Source organism: Amblyomma americanum, chromosome 7 (assembly GCF_052857255.1).
Source record: "Amblyomma americanum isolate KBUSLIRL-KWMA chromosome 7, ASM5285725v1, whole genome shotgun sequence".
In the NCBI taxonomy this organism is placed as follows: domain Eukaryota; kingdom Metazoa; phylum Arthropoda; class Arachnida; order Ixodida; family Ixodidae; genus Amblyomma; species Amblyomma americanum.
In genome coordinates this window covers 81,576,004-81,598,106 of record NC_135503.1, presented here as the reverse complement: position 1 = coordinate 81,598,106, position 22,103 = coordinate 81,576,004, and the positions used below count along the sequence as shown (strand labels likewise).

At 48.0% G+C, this 22,103-nt stretch overlaps 1 protein-coding gene across 5 annotated transcripts in view; it reads left to right on the top strand.

Moving 5' to 3' along the window:
* LOC144097284 (uncharacterized) overlaps nt 1-22,103 on the top strand; it is a 79,395-nt gene that overhangs the window by 48,999 nt on the left and 8,293 nt on the right. For all 5 annotated transcript variants that reach the window (XM_077630032.1, XM_077630030.1, XM_077630029.1 and 2 more), the window contains 2 exons: nt 12,565-12,709; nt 15,194-15,466. In XM_077630032.1, the coding sequence (XP_077486158.1) occupies nt 12,565-12,709; nt 15,194-15,466 (418 nt within the window). The remainder of the gene's footprint in view (nt 1-12,564; nt 12,710-15,193; nt 15,467-22,103) is intronic.

Below are 22,103 nucleotides of genomic sequence, written 5' to 3'. Positions count from 1 at the left end.
ACTTACAAAACCTACGAAACTACCAGCGTCATCTGAAGGGAGAATAATACTTCTCGTACACTCTTCGGAGATATTTAAGTTGGGGGTGCCCTTTCCCTCTACACGGCTCAAAAGTAGACCGCGTGACCTGGTAACTTCTCACGTACCACGTACACGTATCTGCACGGCTATGAATTAGAAACGTATGATTCGTGTTAATTTTAAGTGTCCATTCTGATCCCAAAGGACTCACGTGAAGGATATACTCGGTCTGCGCTATGTCTGCTCAACCTCTGTTGCATGGCAAATATTTTATACACATTTCGAAGTCAGGCCTGAAGTTTTTCCGTTTTCTAGAAATTGCGTTGCTAAACACACATTTTTTTTTTGTTTTGGTAATGTCGCCGTTCATGAGTGCTAATTATTGGAGACATTTCCCAAGTGCGCTCGTAAAATTTTTAAACTCCTCCGCTTGTATGATCTCAGGAAAAACCCGTCATCTATCACGGTCTGTTGCCACTTTTCTTGATGCTAATTTGTTTGCCATCGTAAATTAACTTGCGGAGTTTTTAAGCATGCACGATGTTACGAAATAAGCTTGCGGCTTCTTTTCCTTACTGGTTTTCTTGTTTTCCCCAAGTCGACCATTCCGACTAGCAAGTGCGCGTGCATGCCGAGTGTGAAGCGTAAAAGGATTATTTTTTCCCGTGTGTAACTAAGGTATTTAGTTCGCTGCAAGTAAACCTTTATGTTTTAATTTGATATAACCCATCATCTTCTGTGTATATTGTTAATTTGGCAGCAATCGTCAGTGAAAGCTACGCTTATTTTTAGGAAGTCTTACGTATGGACGGCTGCTTTTGTGTACATCTTTTAACAGTGGCTACATCAACATTTGTTTGTTTGAGATTATTTTTTTTCAAAATTTTCGCTTACATATGTAGCCGGAGGCTGATAATTAGGTGCCTCACCCGCACCATTAGTGTATATGAAGAGGAGGCAAAGTAAAACCAACCGGCGGTAAAGTAAATCGGTCCTGTGCCGAAAAGAAAATATCCAAAATATTAGGTACGAACTTGGTCGGCGTGTAATTGGTTACAAAAAAGAAAATAAAGACAGCGAAAAAAATCGTTACTCTCCAGCCCAGAAAGCAGGCTTAACCTCTCGTGTGGTTGTGTAACACAAATTCGTCTTTTCATGTCCTCTCTGCTACTTTTTCATTGAGGGCTGAAGAGTAGTTTCTGGCGAAGGGAGCATAGAAAATACTCTTCCTGATAACCAGATCTCCCTGGTATCCGAGTGAATGGTGATATGATACTTATTAGATGAGCCGTTCTTTTCAAGGAAAAAGATAGTAGTTGTGTGTATTATATATGGCCTGTAGGCTTAACGCCTCAGGAGCGAAGGAAACGAGACCACTGCTACGAGCCGACACCAGAACAAAACTGCCAGCCGTAGCTGCACGAGCCACGACCAGGTGCCGTCTTTATTCTCTTCGCAGGGTGGCGCGCGCTAGCCGGGTTGTCGGCGCCGCCCAAGAGAGGGTGCTACAGGGCCCCCCGCCTAGACTGGAAGTCTAAACAGACGGAGGGCCGGCGATGGCACTCGAGCACTAGGTCAGGCGGCGCTGGGAGTCGTTCCAGGGCGGTCTCCATGTAAGCCGGTTTAAGGCGGTCTAGACTGACGGTCTCTTCGCGGCCGTTTTGGAGGATGGTGGCGGTTTTCGGGGTGCAGCGGAGAACGCGTAAAGGTTCGTTGTAAGCCGGTGTGAGTGGAGCTCGGACAGCGTCGCGGCGCACAAAAACGTGGGTCGAAGTGGCCAGGTCGGGGTGTACGAAAATGGTATGGTGGCGGGGCGGACGTGGGGGAGTAGGTCGGAGGTCTTTAATGCAGTCCAGCAGGCGTTGAAGGAATTCTTGAGGCTGGGCTGGAAGCTGCTGGGATGTAAAGAAGTCGCCTGGAAGACGCAAAGCACTACCATACACGAGCTCTGCAGCTGAGCACTGTAAGCCTTCTCGGATGACGGCTCTTAGACCAAGAAGCACAAGGGGCAAGGAGTCGACCCAGGAGGCGCAATTGAGGCGGGCAGTGAGGGCGGCCTTCAATTGGCGGTGAAGGCGTTCCACCATGCCGTTAGCACACGGGTGATAAGCAGTGGTACGGCAATGCCTGGCGCCGAAAATATTATTAAGGGAAGCAAACAGGGAGGACTCAAACTGGCGTCCACGGTCGGTTGTCACAGTGCCAGGACAACCAAATCGAGATACCCACGCAGAAATGAAGGCGCGCGAAACAGTCTCTGCGGTGATGTCAGGAATAGGGACTGCCTCCGGCCAGCGAGTGAAGCGGTCGACTATGGTCAAGATATAGCGGTAGCCTCGAGAGATGGGTAGAGGGCCCACGATGTCGAGATGAACATGGTCGAAACGACGGCCAGGGGGTAGAAAGGCTTGGGAAGGTGTCTTGGTATGTCGACAGATCTTGGTCAACTGACAGAGTAGGCACCGGCGCGTCCAAGCACGCACATCAGCGTTGATTCCGGGCCAAACATAGCGCTGGGTGAGAAGGCGCTGAGTAGCCCGAATGCCTGGATGGCATATGTCATGGAGAGAATTGAAGATAGGGCGACGTAGTGCAGCCGGAACAAAAGGGCGAGGAAAGTCCGTTGAAACATCGCACCACAAGGGCTCAGGCGAGCAAGGATGGGGCACAAGCCGTAATCGGAGAGAACGAGGGTTCGCTCGAAAAGCGGCGAGCACATCGTCATTCTGCGGGGCAGAAGAAAATGCGGCCCAGTCGACGGTGAAAGATGGAGCGTCTACCGCGACTATACGAGAGAGGGCGTCAGCGGCGGTGTTGGCGGCACCTTTCACATGTCGGATGTCGGTAGTAAACTCCGAGATATAAGCGAGCTGACGGAGTTCACGTGACACCTGCTTCGATGAGTAAGTCCGGAACACACATGCCAGCGGTTTATGAACGGTTAGCACGTGAAACTTGCATCCTTCTACAAAATGCCGAAAGTGCTGGATAGCGGAGTAGATGGCTAGGAGCTCTCGACCGAAGACGCTGCAGCGGGTCTCAGCAAGAAGTAGCTTCCGAGAGTAAAAAGACAATGGTCTCCACTCGGAGTTAATGTACTGCTGTAAGACGGCTCCGATGGCCACGCTGGAGGCATCCACCATCAATCTCGTAGGGGCGTCGTTGCGCGGATGGACTAGAAGCACGGCGTTAGCGACTGCTTGCTTCGCGGCAGTTAAGGGGGCCTAGGCTTCCGATAACCAAGAGATTGCGGAGAACGGGCCAGCGGTTTACCGGAGGAGGTCGGTGAGCGGGCGAAGTAGCTCTGCACAGTGCGGGATAAAGCGCGGGAGAAATTCATCAGCCCCAGGAATTGTCACAGGAGGCGCAGGGTTGTGGGCAGGGGAAAATTCTCGATGGTCTGGACGTGGGACGCGAGAGGGCGGATACCCTCTGAGGATATGTGATGACAAAAAACTCGAGCTCAGAAGCACCGCAAACACACTTGGAGGCATTCACAAACAGGCCGTAGTGCTGTAGACGCTTGAACAAAGCACGTAGGTCTTGCTAATGATCATGAGGTGTAGGGCTGGCGATGAGGACATCGTCAAGGTACGCGAATACTCTCGGTAGGCCCCGCGTGACCTCAGCCATGAACCGCTGGAAGGTTTGAGCCGAATTGCGTAGTCCAAAAGGCATCCGGACGTACTCAAACAAGCCAAAGGGCGTCGTGATGGCGGTCTTAGGTATGTCGGCGGGTTCAATGGGAATTTGGTGATGCGCCTTAACCAGGTCAACTTTGCGAAAAATGGAGCAGCCGGCGAGGCGCGATGTAAAGTCCTGGATGTGGGGCAGCGGATAGCTGTCGTGGACAGTGTTGGCATTCAACGCCCGTTAGTCGCCGCAGGGACGCCAGTCACCGGGATCACGCTTGGGCACTAGATGCAGCGGAGGCGCCCACGCGCTGGACGACGGGCGTATAATGCCGAGGTCCAGCATGTGGTCAAACTCACGTTTGGCTATAGCTAGATGGTCTCCAAACAAGCGGCGCGGTCGAGCATCTGCGGGTGGACCACGGGTGACGATGTGGTGTGTCACAGTATGTTTAGGCGCCTGAGTGAGGTTGCATGGCTTAGTGAGCTCCGGAAAGTCCACCAACACTTTTTCGAACTGAGAGGAAGGAATCTGCGTGCGAATGCCCATGGTAGCAAGGTCGGACGAAACTCCCGAGATGGAGAGATGAGTCAGACCGTCGGGAAGGCGACGATGCCGCACGCTGGCGTCTAAGTCGAAGCAGGAGAGGAAGTCTGAGCCGATGATCGGGTGAACCACGTCTGCGATGACGAAGACCCGCCGCAAAGTGCGGCGTAGGCCGAAGTCGAGGGTGATAGATCGTAGCCCATACGTGGGTATAGACGAGGCGTTGGCAGCACGGAGCGACAGTCCTGATGGCTTGGAACGATCTGCCTTAGTCGGTGGAACCACTCTGATTTCCGCGCCCGTGTCGATAAGAAACCGGGTGCCGGACAACTTGTCAGTGACCATGAATAGGCGGCTCGAATGACGGGGGGAACCACACGCTGCCGTAAATGATCCCGGCGGGCGTTTCCCGGCCACGAACAGGGCGGTGTACACATTTGTTGCTCGGTGGCGAAAACGCCTGTGGTACCAGCAGAGAGATGTAGGGCTGGGACTCCGAGCTTGACGTGAGCGCGAAAGAGCGCGATGATCAAGACGAGATGGACGGGTTTCCAGAGGTCGGCTCCGGAGTGCGGCGACTGAGGCGGCAAGCTCCTCGAGACGGGCCTCACGGCGTGAAATCGCTGGGTCTCTTGGCGGCAAAACAGCAGTGACGGACGGGGAGGTGGCCTTATGAACGTTATCTGCGAGCTCAGCCAGGTGGTCGAGGGTGACGTCACCGACCGCCGCAAGGATGAGGCGCAGGGGTTGGGGAAGGCATTGGAGAAAAAGCTCTCGAAGCAACGCTGAGTGGTTGGGGATGTCGCGCTCCCCGAGAAGCTGTTGCATGCGGCGCAGAAGCTGGGAAGGGCGCCGGTCGCCAAGGTCTTCCCCGGTAAGGAGCTGCTGGAGGCGGGTGCGGTCCGACAGCATTAATCTCTCCAGCACCTTGGTTTTCAGGTGCTGATATGATGTAGCACCCATGGAGGCGGAGAGAACGTCGGAGGGCTCACCGGCAACGTCAGGAGGCAGGCTTGAGGCAACATGGTAGTAGCGCGTCGTCTCCGACGTGATGCGGGCTAGGCAAAATTGCGCCTCAACCTGGTGGAACCAAACTTGCGGGTTCTGGGGCCAGAAAGGTGGAAGGCGAACCTGCAGCGACGAGACGTCCTGCGGACGCGAATCCTGCTGCGTGGATGTTGCGGGATCGGTCATTGCTCGTCCTTGGTCACCAATGTAGGCTTAACACCTCAGGAGCGAAGGAAAGGAGACCATTGCTACGAGCCGACACCAGAACAGAACTGCCAGCCGTGGCTGCACGATGTTGTTGTTGTTAGCCTATCAAAAGATGGCACATACCCACACTGGGGGATCGGCCAAGAATCGGGTGGCTATTCACCTGAACGCAGTTAACAAAAAGGAAAAGCACGTGGCTGCACGAGCCACGACCAGGTGCCGTCTTTATTCTCTTCGCAGGGTGGCGCGCGCTAGCCGGGCTGTCGGCGCCGCCCAAGAGAGGGTGCTACAGGCCCAAGGGTGTTGGTTGCAAATAGAATTCGGGGCAGATTAATATAGTTGCTCCAGCCCTCTGAGATTCTTGGATTGTTGGTAGTTTGGTCACTTGGTATGCCGCATAAAGAATTTTCGAATTGCCAATCTTCTCAGTTATCCTGGCGCGTCGAAGAACAGGTTTGTAGGGAACATATTATTTGTGACAGAACTGGAAGAACCGTCAGTCGAAATGCGAAGAAATGCACGCTTGCATGCAATAACTACTTGCTAAACGCCTGTAATGTCCAAATGCGTCTTCAGAAATGCTCACTCGATCATTTATTTCTAAGGCACGGCTGCTTGCTTATGCTAGCAATCAAACCTGTGCTCAAATGACTTACCCGGAACTGAAGAAGCAGTTTTTGCAAAAAGACAAAAGATGTTTGCGGCCACTGAAGAAGCCAGCAAAGAGGTCGGTTTCATTCACAGATTTAACAGTATTCTTTTGTTCGTACTGCCAGTCCTGAAGTGTTAATTAATGGTGTCTTTCCTTTTTGTTACTTTCTGAAGCCCAATATATGTATTGGGTTGTGCTGCGCTCACAGCGCGCATTTCTCACGTTCATAGGACCGATTTGAGGAGATAGAGCTGACGATTTTCTGACTTCTTACCCAAAACATGTGTTGCTTTATTACTGACCTTAACGCTGTAATATTGAAGAAGCAATCCTGAGCGCTGTATAAGTTAGAACCTATTTCAGGTTACATTTGATATTAGAGAGATATTGTAGACTTAATTACCCTCTAAAATCGCAAATGTCTAATGAATGTCAAGACGTGACGGAAAGCAATAAAAAATTCGCACAATTCGCCAAAATCAGCCACCAAGCCGTGAGCACTATCTTCTTAAAATGTACCCATTGATCCCCACGTACCCTGCCGTGCCAGTAGAAACTGCGCATCCAAATCAACGAATGTTCCTTCTGTTAACCTCCAGTTGACCCAAGAAGTTTCGCAGCCAAAACAACGTGGCTCGTCTCTGCGGGGAGAGGGACAGGTTTCAACAGAAGCGCTAGATCAGAACTGCATTAGAAAACACATGACCGTTGGTGGCAACGCATTTGGGCGTTCCAGATATTTAGCTTCATTTTTATAACAGGCCAGATTGCATGTGTGTCTTCATATGGTCCTCGTCTAGTCTTTGTGCCGAATTTGTCCAATTATTCACCATAAACTAGCCCGGTAACATGCTCACTTGAAGAGCTTGCTTTCGCGTCACCTTTGGCCTTATGGTCTCGTGGTTCTCTAACGTAGCCAAACTGGCCTTGTCGCTTAAATTGTGCAGATAAACTCTACCAGAAACAAGCAAAAGTCAATATAATCAGTAAAAATCAATACGCACATTAGAAACAATGATTGCGCAATATTTTTGATATAAACATCACTTTAATGACGATTCCTATTGAAGAAGCAATAAGCAAAGATGTCGAGCTATTACGACGCTACCGCTGGAAACTGTGCCGCGCAGAGAACTGGAAGCACCTGTTACATGCAAGTTGCAATCGTTTAACGCATCCCATGAACCACACACACGCGGATACTGATAACTCGGATCGATGGAATTACTCATACCAAGAAAGAGCGATGCCACTTGTGTACGCGTTAATACTGCGCACGCCGCACAAGAGCTCAAGTTAACTCTACAAGCCCGGAAATAAGCCTCATCAGAGGCGGCAGTACGCGATGGCTATGGGTTTCTCCTGAGACCATATCAGCGTACGGGCTGAAAATAAAATTGAGAGGACAATCACGATTTCTGATGCTAGACAGCTGCTCTTGCAGTTGTATTTTTGAAGGCAAAAGCATTTCTTGGCTCATGAGTGGCGTGGACGGTAGTTATAGACAGAGGCTGTCCGCAAAAGCTTCCGCACAAACTCTCAATCATAAATCGCATGGTACTTAAATAAATTGTAACATTTGATCAAGCAACAGTTGATAAGCAACATATATGTAATGATACTAGTGGTAGTCAGTAAATAGTAAAAATAGTGATAGATAGTGATGATGATAGCTGCTGATAGTGATAGTGCTATAGATAGAGAGTGATGGTAGTGATACGGAAGGAAGGAAAAGAACTTTAATGGAATAGGAGATGTGTAGTGATAGGAATAACGATAGCTACTGGTAGTGATAGTACAGAGTTAGTGATAGTGATGATGACAGCGATAGCTATAGTTGGTATAGTGATGAAGATGATAGTGGCGACGACAGTTTGCGAAAGTGGCAGTTGGTGATATCGATGATCATGATAGCGATGATGATAGCGATAGTTATAGTCAGTCATAGCTATGATGATGACAGTGGTGATGTTAGTGCCGATCATAGTAATGATGATGGTAGCGATAGCAAAGAACGTCGTTGGTCATGATAACAATGATGATAGCGACAGCAAATACCACACGTGTGTTAGATGTTACTTGCTCAATTGAGAGCCTTAGCAGCAAAAAAAAATGCGGTTCGAGTTCCATGAACGTCGTGGTTTCGACTCCCACGAAGGTCTGGAATGCGAGCCCGCGAAGGTCGTTTGGACGATGCGATAGCCATGAACGTCGACATAGTTTGCTCGTCTCGGACAAGGACGTGACAATTGCCACGGACGTCGACGTCGACGCCAGAGGAGAGCATCCTTACGCTCCGGGTGCTGCAAAAATAGACAGAAAAATGTCAAACACGGCGGCAGTCGGCGATTAGCAGACTGGGGCATTCACTGTCTTCTCAGCTGCGCGCTTTGCACTGGAAGCAGACGGTCATTGCCTCTAACGGAGGGGGCCTGCGAGAAAAAATAAAACTTGTCTGTTGTTGGCAATCAGATCGCCGAACCGTGGGTAGTGTCTCGCGTTGTAGTGGTATGGAGTAGGGAATATTGGTTTCCTGTTTAGATAACATAGCAGGATTTTCTGAATTAACATATAAATCGCCCGTCCTTAAGCATCGTAACGTTTAATACCGGCGAAGAATTAAATAAGATTATAACGGCCCTGGCTGAAATCTTCATTTCAGAGGTAATTACAGCGAAGATTATACAGAAGTTTTTTTACGTGACGCGGATTACAGACCAGTGCGTATCTAAGCTTCCAAATTACGCGTTAATAACCAGTCCGTTTTTACAGCTCTTATTCCTCGTGCGCACGAAATGATATTATTAAGTTGCCATACAGCACCCCCCCCCCCCCCCCCCCCGAGATGGTATAAAATATATGAGCTGGGTGATTCTCTTACGCTTACTGTTCCTGCGGTGTTGCTTGCGAAAGCAGGTTTACCATCAGTAACGGTGACGGACGCGGCCTCGTAGACGGGGCATCGGTCCTGGACACGCATGTATTCGCGAACTGAATTAGTGTTCCAGTTTCATGAGACTGACTGAAATTCTGGATGCAAATTGGGAACTTAGAATCAGAAAGGAGAAATTCAAACTTGAAGATGGAAAATATTTCTCCTCAGTTTTCTCTGTGTTGATACTTTCAAGAGTGCACAATGAGGATTGTCTTGAAATGCCTAAGAGGTTCGGTAGTGTTCGTGGTCGCGTAAAAGCTATGTCAAGGTTTCTTCAAGTGATTTAAAAGAGCCAGCCTTTAAGACACTTTGATATTAGACGTGTGCCACTGCCATCTTGTCTGCTCTCTCTTTGTCCTCGATCTGCTGTCTCCGTGACGCCTTGTTTCTGAGCCGCTCTCTTCAAATACCTTGTGCGCGATGACTTGTGCTATACACCACGAAATGCGTGAACCAATCGAACTCTGAGCTTCCCTGTGCCCATTTTACAGAAGCATGTAGAATATGCGCGCCTATTTCTGTAGGCTCAAATAAAATAGTGCACCCATCTGTCTTCTTGCTCACATGCTGGGTGTTCGTCCCATTCCTTTCTATTTCTCAGTAATGCTATCTGTAGCAAGGAGGTAACAAAGTAATAATTAGTATATTGTGATCACTACATGTTTTCCCCGGTAATCGTAGTGTTGAGAAGTGATTGTTCTGCTTATATTTCTTCACCACTTTTTAAACTGCGGTAAACAGGAGACCCGAAGAACTGCTACAAGCGTGTTCCCATCGTTATGTAGATTCATTCCGGCATAATATGTCCTCCAAAGCTATTCACTCCCTCTTTACAGGAGGAATTCCGAGTTCGGGATTGGGAATAGTTGGGGATAAAAGTTAAATGGAGAATACCTGAACAATCTGCGATTCGCTGATGACATTGCCTTGCTGAGTCACTCAGGTGGTGAACTGCAAATGATCAGTGAGTTAGACATGCAGAGACAAACAGGGGGTCTAAAAATTAATAAGCAGCAAACCAAAGTCATTCTCAGCAGTCTAGCAAGGGAACAGCAGTTTACAATTGGCTGCGAGGTGTTGGAAGTGGTAAAGGAACACGTCTACTTAATCAGGTAGTGACAGCTGATCCAGATCGTGAGAGGAAAATAACTAGAAGCATAAGAATAGGGTGGAGCGCATATGGAAGGTTGTCTGAGATCATGGGTAGCAGTTTACGAATATCCTTCAAGTGAACAGTGTACTACAGCTGTATATTACAGGTACTCACCTACTGGACAGAAACGTGGAGGCTGACAAAAAGGGTTCAGCTTAAGTTAAGGACAACGTAGTGAGCTACGATAAAAAAATTATAGGTGTAGCGTTAAGGGACCGGAAACGGGCAGAGTGGGTGAGAGAACAAACGCGGGTTAATAACATCCCAGTCGAAATCAAGAGAAAAATATGCTTGCGCAGGGCATGCAATGCCACGGCAAGATAACGCTGGTCCTTGAGCGTAACGGAGTGGATTCCAAGAGAAAGTAAGCGTAGCAGGGGGCGGCAGAAGGTTAGGTGGGCGGATGAGATTAAGAAGTTTGCGGGGATGCGGTTGCCGCCGCTGGCAAAGAAAAGGGTTAACTAGAGAGACATGAGATAGGCCTTTTCTCTGCAGTGGGTGTAGTCAGGCTGATGATGATAATGAATGTGTCCGGAATGTTTAGTTATCTCAGCTGACTATGAACTTGCAGTTCCGCTGAATATTTTATGCACACACTTGTTAAAGTAGTAAAATTAATTGTATAGTTTTGTGAAAGCCAAACAAATGTCCGCGGAGCATTAGGTTATGCCCTAAAGGGCAGTGGATAGAGCCAGGTGGTGTTTAAATGTCATTTCGGAAACGCTCAAATTAGGAATGAACTCAGAAGGGCTGATGTAGGCTAGGGCTGAATATAGAACGAGATGATAGATTCGCCCTTAAACATTTGTCCTGTCACTGCAACTATGCGGATAAAAAATTATGGGGGCACCTTAACAATTCTCATGACACGTAAATTCTGGAGCATTACTTCTCGCTTAGATAAATTATGGCTAAATGCTGCTGAATTTAGTGCTGCTGTGTTTTATTTCTGGGTGAATGCTGCTCCTTATGAGGTCGCCGCAACGCAAGACGACAAACGGGCTATATTGTCATGTCTCAGCTTAATTTTATTTGCGGAGTTCTCATCAAAGTAGTGCTTCAGTAACATTGCAATGAGTGGTCTTCCTTGATGAAACCACTTTTCTGTACAATGATGCCACATAGTCGAGTGGTGACCGTAATTTTTTGAGCGGGATCGTTGCTAAACTCCACCTCACACAAAAGCGGATGTCGTGGTCGTGGTCTAACGTGTGCCTGAAGCGCGTTGCATCTTAGTCGTGCTCGTTCATCGTCTCCGACGACGGCGTCTACGCGTCCAAGTTGATCGAGATTGTCAACAGTAGCATGGTCTCGTGACCGAAGTATTATGTCGATGCGTACCTTACTTCGTTGACTGTGCTTGGCCTGTTTTCCAACGCCAAGGGGATTCCGGTGCATTGCGAAGTGGTGACTGCATCTGTTGGAGAGGCGAGTCGTAAGGTGAGATCAGCACGCATCGTGTTAATAAATGTTGACGTTGAACGTCCTGATTGAGGTCATCTACCAAGAGCATGGACAAGCCGCAGCGTAGAGCCAAATGCAGATTCCTGTACACGACAGCTGCCGCGTCCATTTGAAGCAGATTTGGCGCCACGTATACGTACACAACCAGTCCCGTCCCGACGAATTCCTCTGCGTACATTTGTCCGTCTGCACCGAAGCAATCGCGGACCTCGGCGAGGCGTGGTTTAGACCCTGGTTTGGCGTACATGCTGACGCTGGCGGCAACTTGGCCAACGCCAGTGCCAAAGGCCTCAGTGAACGTCGGCGGCATATTTCTCGATGACAGGCGACGACGTCATTCGCGTGCCGCGTTTTCACCTGTCGTGCCTGCCCCAAATTTCTGACGACGGTGGAGCTTTTCGAGCTTTCGAGCCAAGTAATGCCAGAGATGTTCTCGCTTTAGAAACGATTGAAGTTAGAAGCTGCAGCAAAGTTATATCGCCTGGGGGTACTTTGAAACGGCGCCAGGAAATCATTTAGAACTACAAATATCAAGTCTTTGGTTTGTTTCCCGCAAGGCTGTCACGTCGGTAATTTTTCTGAGCAGCTTGTTTCATCGCCAATGCGGGCACATTGTTGTAGCGTTGGGTTTACAGAAACAAAAAAAAAGCCGTACCTCTTTAAGTTAAAAAACAATCTGCTTTCTTCATGTTATTCCTTTGTAGTTGCCTATTGTAGCTTTTCTCTCCTCTTTGTCGAAATATTTTATCAAATGTTCATGGACGAAGCATTAGGCTACAGAGGGCAAGAATAGCGGCGCATTTGATTCAAAACGAATGAAAGCAGTCCTTAAAAATTGTACGCATGGATGAGAAGTTATTTTTACTGCTTGCCAACAAAACTATTCGTGCTAGTAGTACTACACACGTTACCTTGCAATCCCACTCTTAATTGACTTTTTCGCAGGTTGTTGACATGGTGACACGACAAAAACTGGGCCCGTACGAGACAGGCGAGATATGCTTCCGCACGCCAACCGTGATCAAGGAATACTACAAGAGACCGAAGGAGACTGCCGAGTTCTTTGAGCGGGACGGCTGGTGCAAGTCAGGTGCGGTCCGCATCTTTGCGGGAAGGTGATTCATGCCTGCATCTTGGCGAATAGGGAATCATGGCCATGGAGATCAGTTGGAACGATGCATAGGAAATGAGTTTGCATTTCTCTTTCTCTCGCTAATCTTTTTCAGTTCTCTTTCTGATTCATTTCTGATTCTTTCCCCGCTGTGGTTCCCTTCCATTTCTCATTCTATTATTTTTCTACCATTATTCCATTTCACTTCTCCTATACATTTCGCTGAGTTATTCTTAGTCCGCCGTCTCCCTCGTCTTCATTACAAATGGAGTGTAGGGAGAGGGGAACCACTGGCAAGAACAAAGAAACCACATCTCCCACCTACCAACCGTGGTAGGTGGAGAGAGCACACAGACGCTGACGCCGCCGCCAGCGCCGGAAACTTTTCGCCTTCGTTGCTCACTTAATGCTGTCGAATTAACCGATGTGCAAAGCTGCGTCATCTTGGTCGGCGTAGCGAGAAGTTTAGTTCTGGTTCCGAAAGACTTCATGCGCTTCGCTAAGAACTCAATCGACTTTACAAATGAAGAAAGCACAGTGTTTGCAGCATATACGAGGCCTATTATTACCAAGCATAGGAATCTACAGGGTACTTCACTTTAACCTCATAAAACTCAACAAAATATGGACCGAAAAAACAAAGAAAATTACTTAGAAGGTGTGTGTCATTTTTGGTAGACGTCAGTAATTTCGAGAGCTCTGTTAATCAGTCAGCGCTAGTCAGAAAAAACCGAAGGACGAAGCGAAAAAAATGGCCCTCTAATTAAGCCTTCAAACCAATGGCACCGGAATGCTATCACTAAATAACACCCGACCCTATTAACACCGACGACTAGCACTGGACGCTCCAAGTGCATCCGCTCCCTCGAATAGTTGCCAAAGAGGCTGCTATTTGCAGGCAGAATAGAAATTCTCACTTCCCAATTTTGTAGCGAAAGCTACATTGGCGACGAACCTGCGATTTCGCTGTGGCACTCCTGAGGAGGAGGCACAGAGCCATTGCCTAGCAACGGCTGCAGCTGGCGGACGCCGCGCGCCCTCTAGCATGCCGTCACACCGCGCGCCTCGCCGCGGAGCCGTCCTTGCCCGCCCTAACCAGCCCTTACGCGCTTAACCGCTAACCAACGTATTCGGTGGCGCTATCTATGGAAGCCACTGAAGGCCACGCACACTCACTGAATGAAAAAAAAAAGACTGTGTCGAGGCTGGGAATCGAACCAGGGCCTTTGGGGTTTGAGGCGAAGACGCTTCCACTCCGCCGTCACGGCTCTTTTTTTTTTCTTTACTGCATGGAAATTGTGCCCAAAATAAAAGTCTACCACGCTTACGCCACAATACACCAGGCCACCCTACACCTACTCTACCCAAAACTCTATCCAAAAGTCTGGGACGCACACACATGCATCCAAATAGGGGAGCCATCTAGCCGGATCTGGCGGGGCAGCATATGTCCGCCATCACCGCTCAGGGTTTCATAATGAATAAAGGCGCATCTCGTGAATGCGCGGGTTTCATTAACTCTTCCGATCCAGAAGTCGCCGCGCTTTCGCTACGTATATCCTGGCATAACAGAGCTAGGCCATCAGCAGTTTTTTTTTTTGCCGACCAGACCTAACGAGCAAATCGTCGTATTTTCCAGCAAGAATAGTGTGCTAACAAGAAAAATTAATGGATGTAGAATGATGGCAGGGCGTTTGCCGCAGTTAAATAAAAAGCAAACGCCACGGGCTTTGTCTGGGTAAACATTGCTGGTGTAGATGTTGATTTCCATCTATCAGAGCAGCGTTCCATAGGACCTGAGATCGCAAAGAGGGTGCCAAAGGCTGAATACGGTAGTCATTACTCTCTGCCCCACATCCTGCTTATAAGAGACTTCATTCCGCTTGCGGTATTTCGCAGTTACCGCGCCCGGTAGCATTTTTTAATTTATGTTTTGATTTGAAATTTATTTGAATAAATAGCAACTACATTTAAAGTGACACTTCTGCCTTCGTCGTCAACTGCTGAGATGGTTTCGTTCAGAAATTATTGCCGCATTTACCGCCTATTTCAGTTTTTATGCTTTACCGGAGCTTTTACAGTGTCGGGCTCTGCGAGCCAAAACGAAATGAAACGTTTTATGATTTGGTAAATTTTTTCAGGTAATATAGAAAATAGGGCTATAGAGCAGAGAGCCGCTCTATTTTGAAACATGAACCAGAAGCTTTGGCAATCAAAACAACATTTAAACGGACTAGGAGAATAATACATTTTATCCTTGAAAAACAACATGCTTTGGTACGAGAACTTGCGATGCGAAAATAGAGGGTTACATTTCCATGACAAGGCCACTGTAATTTTTATGAGCTGGATATTGTTTTTCGACTCATTCTTGATAGCTCGCTTGTTTCAACCCCGGCTGTTATGCTCGATCCGCCTGTAAGCGAAGCTCGTTTCTGAGGTATACGCAGTTAATCAATGCAGGAGATGCTGGATACTACGACGAAGATGGCCGACTTTATGTCGTGCAGCGGCTGAAGGAAATGATCAAGTGCATGGACAAAGTGGTTGTTCCCGCGGAGCTTGAAGAATTGATCCTCCAGGAACACTCGGAGCACGTATCCGAAGTGGCTGTGGTGGGTCTGCCGGATCCGAAGTACGGTGAGGCCCCAGCTGCTGCTGTCGTACTTAAGGACGTCAGTGGCAGCGAAGGCGAACCTGCACGTGTTGCCAACAAGATCAAGGCCACCATCAAAGGTGGGCAAGTAGTAGCGCGTTCTTAGAGGTCTACTTTATGAAACCCAATTGTGTCAGTGAACGATCAGAAAAACTGAATGTTCAAATTTTGCGAAGAATCCTGCTGAGAAGGGCTCTAAATCTCCATTTATTAATGCAGATACAATGGAATTCTCATTCAACTCTCTTGCAATGGTATGAGCGGTGGCACTGACTCGATAGGCGCCTTTTTAGTTTAAGCGCTTTCTGTGAAAGTACAAAAGAACGGCGAGAATTAAAAACGTCGAATTATTATAAGATAATTACGCTTCTCAACCCTGATGGCTCGACAGGTCTACTTATGTTGTAATACGCCTGAATACCTATTACTCGGGGTATCGCTGCGCAAATATTTCACTACGTTTTTGTCAAGCTTGTTTGTAAACTGTCATGGCGCCATCTGTGGGGCCTAAATCCTGTTAGATGGATATTTTCGGGAGATATCCAATCCTTTTCTGTTTCATGAATGACCGACTAGTTTCTCACTCTTGGTCATGCAACAACCCAAGACGTGCTATGGACAGTCATGCTCATCTGTCACGTAAATTTTCTTTAACTAGGGTTTACAGCTTGACAGAATTTCTGCATTGATAATGCGCTGTAATATGGCTTCCTGTGCTCATCTGAACGAACCTTTTTGAAACGTAAGCGTGGTGCAATGTGATACGACTACGCTCCTTCTCCATGCAATTTTTTTGTATGGTGCAATTTCTACAGTTCCCAAACTTTCTCTCCGACAAAAGTTTCTGCGAGCGCATTTCTTCTGGCTGGAAGGGTCTCTTCTTCATCGACTATTTGCGCAATTGGGATAAATCGGCAAACTAGGTAACTTTAATTTTAATGCTTTGGGACAAACTTTAAAAATGGAAACAAAAATTTTTAAAAGCCTCAAGTGGCTCCTGCAGTTATTGCCTTCAGAGCCTTTTTACTGGCTTTAAACACTTCTGCTGATTACAGACAATTCTAAGAAAGCGATGCTTCAAATACTATCGAAAATTATTAAACTATCCGTACATTATAAGAAGGAATCCATACAGTCACTGAAACCAAGCAGCATAGAGCAGTGTTCTCGCCTATTTTGAAATTTATGGGCTTGATTACTGAGACAATAAAAGTGTAATTATTTTATTCTTGAAAGATAGTCAGTTAGATAGCGAAAGAAAAACAACCACATGCATGGATAGAATCCGAACCTATGACCTGTGAATATCGCGCCCGGCGCACTACGAACTGAGCTAAGGTGACATATGTCCAAACTTCTGCTTTGCGAGTGGCGTTAATGTTGCTTCTAGCCTAACACTGAGTATTCACCACCACCACCCAAGGCTATTGGGGCGGACGTAGTATGTCCTGTATTAGTGGAGCGTCGTGTGGAACGTGATCGAACGGATAGGTCTGAAGCTGTGCGAGTACCCTCTTATGCTACCTGTGGCGTCAAGACTGCCACAACTGAAGATAATGAACGAAATTTTATTAACTTTATTTCATCTCGTGATACCAATTACGCATCAAATGTGCGCCTACAGCATAAATACGAACCATATTTCAGCACGATATTTTTCTGTGAGGCATACGAGAACGAAGCTGTCGCTGGTGCTTCGAGGCGGAGCCAACGAGATCTCGAGGAAAGTGCCTAATTGTGAGAGCTGGGGGCCTGCGCCATATGAAGTCCGCTTGTGATTGGTGACCGCACAGTACCACATCTTTCATTGGGCGCTTGTCTTCAGATGATCGCGATGGAGTGCTAAATGAGTTTTTTGGAGGTGTAAAGGTCTTTCTTAGGTCGGGTAACTTCGGCTTTCGCACTTGTCGTAGATGTATCAGGTGTGTTTTTAGTCCTACAGTGGATCTCAAATGTGCTGGATCTGAAAGCTACCGTTTTTGCAACGGTCCCATTTTTTATGGCTGTCCTATAGAGCGTATTGTTAGTCTCACATTGTCAGTATTATTAAGTGCACAGAGATCCAGTACAGTCCTGTTGTAGTACTTCGCCCTCTCGCTCTTCTTTGTGTATTTTTCTCGCTGGTTCATCATCATCACCACCAGCCTAACTAGACCCACTGAAGGGCAAAGGCCTCTTCCATGTCTCTCAAATTAACCCTGTCCTTTGCCAGCTACGCCCACCCTATCCCTGCAAAATTCCTAATCGCATCCGCCCACCTAACCTGCAGCCCCTCTGCTACGCTCGCCTTCTCTTTGAATCGACTACGGTACCGATAAGGACCAGCGGTTATCTTGCCTTCGCATTACATGCCCTGTCCAAGCCCATTTCTTCCTCTTGATTTCGACAAGGATGTCATTTACACGCGTTTGTTCCTTCACCCACTTTGCCCGCTTCCGGTCTCTTAACGTTACACCTATCATTTTCCTTTCCATGGCTCACTGTGTTGCCCTTAACTTAAACTTAGCCCTTTTCGTTAGCCTCCACGTTTCGGCCCCGTATGTGAGTAGCTATAGGCGTAGGTGGTTAGCAATACGCGAATTCAAAAGTAGACGTGATTCTTAGGAGGGCTGCAGGAGATCTTTTGTCTTCACTTCACTTCACTTTATTCACCTTAAAGACCCCCTTCAGGGGGTATTACATAAGGGGTGGGTTAATATGTTGATCAACAAGTACAAGTCATTGCTTTGAAATAATTGCTTAGCGTATCTGAAAATGCAGACAGGTGTGTGATGGCAGCGATATCGGTGGGGAGGCCATTCCAGTCCACAACAGTTCGGAGAAAAAATGAACCTGAAAAAGTTGCAGTACGCGACACAGGGCGGGCGATCTGAAACGGATGGGCAGTGCGGTGAGATATGCGGTTCGGATGAGTAATGTAGGGTGGTTGATTTAGAGAACTATGGAAAAACTTGTGGAGCAAATAGAGGCTGGCAATGCGGCGGCCAGGATGAACTTAACTGAACTTGCGTTTCGGCTTTGGCAAACCTTCTGCGATTGCATTGAAATTACTAGAATGGGTCATAGACTTTCTCCAGGCCTTAACCAGCAGCAGCCTTTCTGTCTAGACAAGCCACTAAGTGTTTAGCCTTGCACACCGAGTATTTAAGATGTCAAGCGGAAACTGCTGCTTGGAATCAAACTAAGTAAATTCAGAGCATGCGAACGCAGAGCCGTCCTCACTGATCAGTACGCTAGGATAGAATAATGGATGAAACATCGTCCTTGCTTCCAATTAGCTCCTGAAGCAATGGTCGAATTGAGTTCATCAACATCTATGAGATTGCGGAAGTAATAGAAAGGTACGCATACTTTCTTGCCATTGTCATCTTTTTACCGACAAACCACGCATCAGGAGCATCGAGGCACATGCTTGCTTTAGCAGAAGACAGTTTTGTTTATTACACCTCGCCATCCCATGACATCGTCAATGTACTATGGGGCGATTATGAATCATATTGCAATATCGTCTTTTCTTTGAGTGATGCAAGGACAAAGTTGTCACTACTTCAGCATGTTGCTAGCCTGCTGTCGCAGTGAAAGGTTATTTCAGCGACGGAAGCTAAGAGATTGCCCGCGCGCACTTCTGAAGTTAGCCGAAAACTCCTGCTGCGCCTCGTTATGCTTCAGCTCAAACAAAAATGACGAGGTCTTTTTCAGTGCGAAGAATAGTTTAAAGGTGTCCGTGAAGGGCAAGAGCATTCTTCTGCCCTTTGCAAGCACCTTTAAAGTGGTGTGAAATGCATAACGACAGTATGGCATCTCCACTCGCATATATTGCGGTACGTTTCACACCTATTTATATGCCCAGCCTTAATCAAGTGAAACTAGTTGTAGAAAAAGTATATACCCACTCGTTCTTGAAGACTGCATCTGCGTTCTGGCTACTGTTCAGAAACCAATGGCATACTTCTGCGTACTGCAACATTAGTTTGTCGCCAAGAACGTCCCGCTTGATGCGCCGGCGACACATAATGCACACTGATAAAACTGGACGGACACACACGGTGCTGTAATGCTCTCTATAGCTTGCAAACACGCACCGTTTCAAAAGTTTTTTTTTCTTGAAGGCATACGTTGCTAACAGGTTCAAATTACAAATATACATGCCATTCTTGCGATTATGCTGGAATATCCCACTTCTCTGCAAAACTGTGCCGATTTCTGAACATAAGCACCGTATAATAATCTGTAGTCATTTTTTTAGTTCTGTAGTGATTCGGCGAGACTACCGCTCTTTATTGTTCGGAGGCTTACCTATTGCATACTGAATTACAGTAGGAGAATATGACTGATGTGTGCATGTACAACCTCTTAGAAATTTAATTTCATTTCATTTTATTTCCGCATCAAAGAGCAGTGGGCCTCAGGAAGAAAAGCCGCAGCTTGACAAGCTTGTCTGATGCACTTGGTCGTTTTCATTAATCATTTTATCTCCGTTTTTTAAATTATGTTCCTCAATAGACTACCACAAAAGCTAATTATAGAAAAATGCCACTGCAATTTCGGCATTAGTTTAAAAACATCAACATAAAATTTGTCACGGTGTTGGCGACAAGAAATAAACCCGACCGCTTGGCAGCTCGTCCTTCAGGAGGGAAAAAGGCGAGCTTCAGCGCTCAGTCCGAGTGCCACCAGCGTCAACGTCTTTCAGCCTGATCACCACCTGGCATTCCTTCCTTCTTAAAAAAATGCGCGTCCACAAGCATACATAAGCACACAAGAAAGGTTCAAACAAGCTGGGGGTCATAGAGCAAAATACAGCTTCATGGGTAAAACATGGACGATCTCTGGATGGGGTAGTCGACGTCTTCTCTGCTCTGGAAGTGCCTCGTGCTGGAGTTTTTCGTTGTTAACGTCACTGACGAGCCGCAAGACTTTCTGAGGACCGAAATAGCGACAAAGGTGTTTTTCCGACAAGCCTCTCTGTCTTTTTCATAGTGTTGGTGAAAAGAAATAGACCCGACAGTTCGGCAGCACATCGTTGTTGTTGTTTTTGTTGCACGTCCTTCAGGAGGAGGAGTAGGAGGAACAACTTTATTTACGTCATGGCCTAATGGCATCATGACCTAATGGCGCCGTGACGGGGGCCCAGGCGGCAACTCAGCGGAGGATCTGAGGCCTTTGTCGCTCAAGAGCCGCCGAGACCTGCTGGACGGCCCAGGTTTGCACGTCACGGTCAGAGCATTCTGCCGCAGCCGCGAGTCGCGGCGGAATCGTTATGCTTTTAGAAGCCTCGTCGGGGAATTTTGTGCAGCCCCATAGGATGTGCGTCAGAGTTGCCCTCTCCCGCTGGCACACACGACACACATCACTTTCATATAAGTTTGGGTATAAATGAGTCATTAACACCGGGGTTGGTAAAGAACCAGTTTGTAGTTGTCTAAACAGCACCGCCTCCGCTCGGCTGAGTCCCGGGTGTGGGGGTGGGAAAGTCCTTCGAGCGAGGCGGTAAAACTGCGTAAGTTCATTGAATGTTGTCATGTGGTCTTTGGCACTACACCACGTTGGACGGTCGGTTGCAGCGGCGCGGTTGGTTAGCGCTCGCGCCACTGCATGTGCCGTCTCGTTGTGGTTAGCGTGCTTCTCCGACGCATCATTGCCCGCATGCGCCGGGAACCACCTGAGTCTGACATACCTTTTTTCCCGTTGTAGGTCAGTTGAGCACAGAACGCGCACAGCCTCACCGCACACTTTGCCCTTGGCATAATTCCGCACTGCACTTCGGGAATCGCACAGCACCGTTTGGCATCCGGGGTCGGCAATGGCCAAGGCAATGGCTACCTCCTCCGCCTGACATGCCTCTGGGACCCGTAAGCTTGCCGCTGCCCTCGTGGCGCCTGATGACGCATCGATGACAGCAGCTACGAACGCCGTGTGGTCTCCCTGGTATTCAGCCGCATCCACGAACCTGGCGTGCGCATCCTTGGCATGAAAGTCGATGAGGAATTTGGCCCTCGCCGCTCTTCGCTCGTTATTAAACTCAGGGTTCATGTTTCTAGGGATGAGGTCTACCCGAATCCGGCATCGGGTCCCGTCAGGAACAGGAACGTCACTAGTGGCCTTTTTCAACCTAGGCATGAAGCCCAAGTAATGAAGTATACGCCTACCGGCCTCGGTCATAGAGAGCCGCTCCAGCTGGGCAGTCTGTTGCGCTTCCGCAAGTTCCTCAAGGGTATTGTGGACCCTGAGTTTCAGGAGCTTGTTGGTGTCCGTACACTCGAAAAAGCCGAGCGCCGCCTTGTAAGCTCGGCGTATGAGGCCGTTGATCTTATTCTTTTCACACTGCATCCAGTTGTGAAAGGCTGCAACGTAGGTGACGTGGCTAACTACGAAGGAGTGCACAAGCCGAATCAAACTTTCTTCTTTCATACCTGCCGTGCGGTTGGCGACTCGTCGGATGAGGCGTATTGCGTTGGTAATCTTGGCTGTAAGACGGGAAATGGTCTCGCCGTTGCCCCGTCGCTTGTCTATAATCATGGCAAGCACCCGGATTTTGTCGACCTCAGGGATCACTTGACCGTTCCTCGTGACGATCTTGATGGCCTCGTAATCCCTCGGTTCGCTTTTGTTACGTCTGACGTACTTTGGTGGTAACACCAGGAGTTCTGACTTGGCCGGTGAGCAGATCAATCCGGACCCGTTTAGCTGGTCTTCGATCGCGTCGACGGCTTCTTG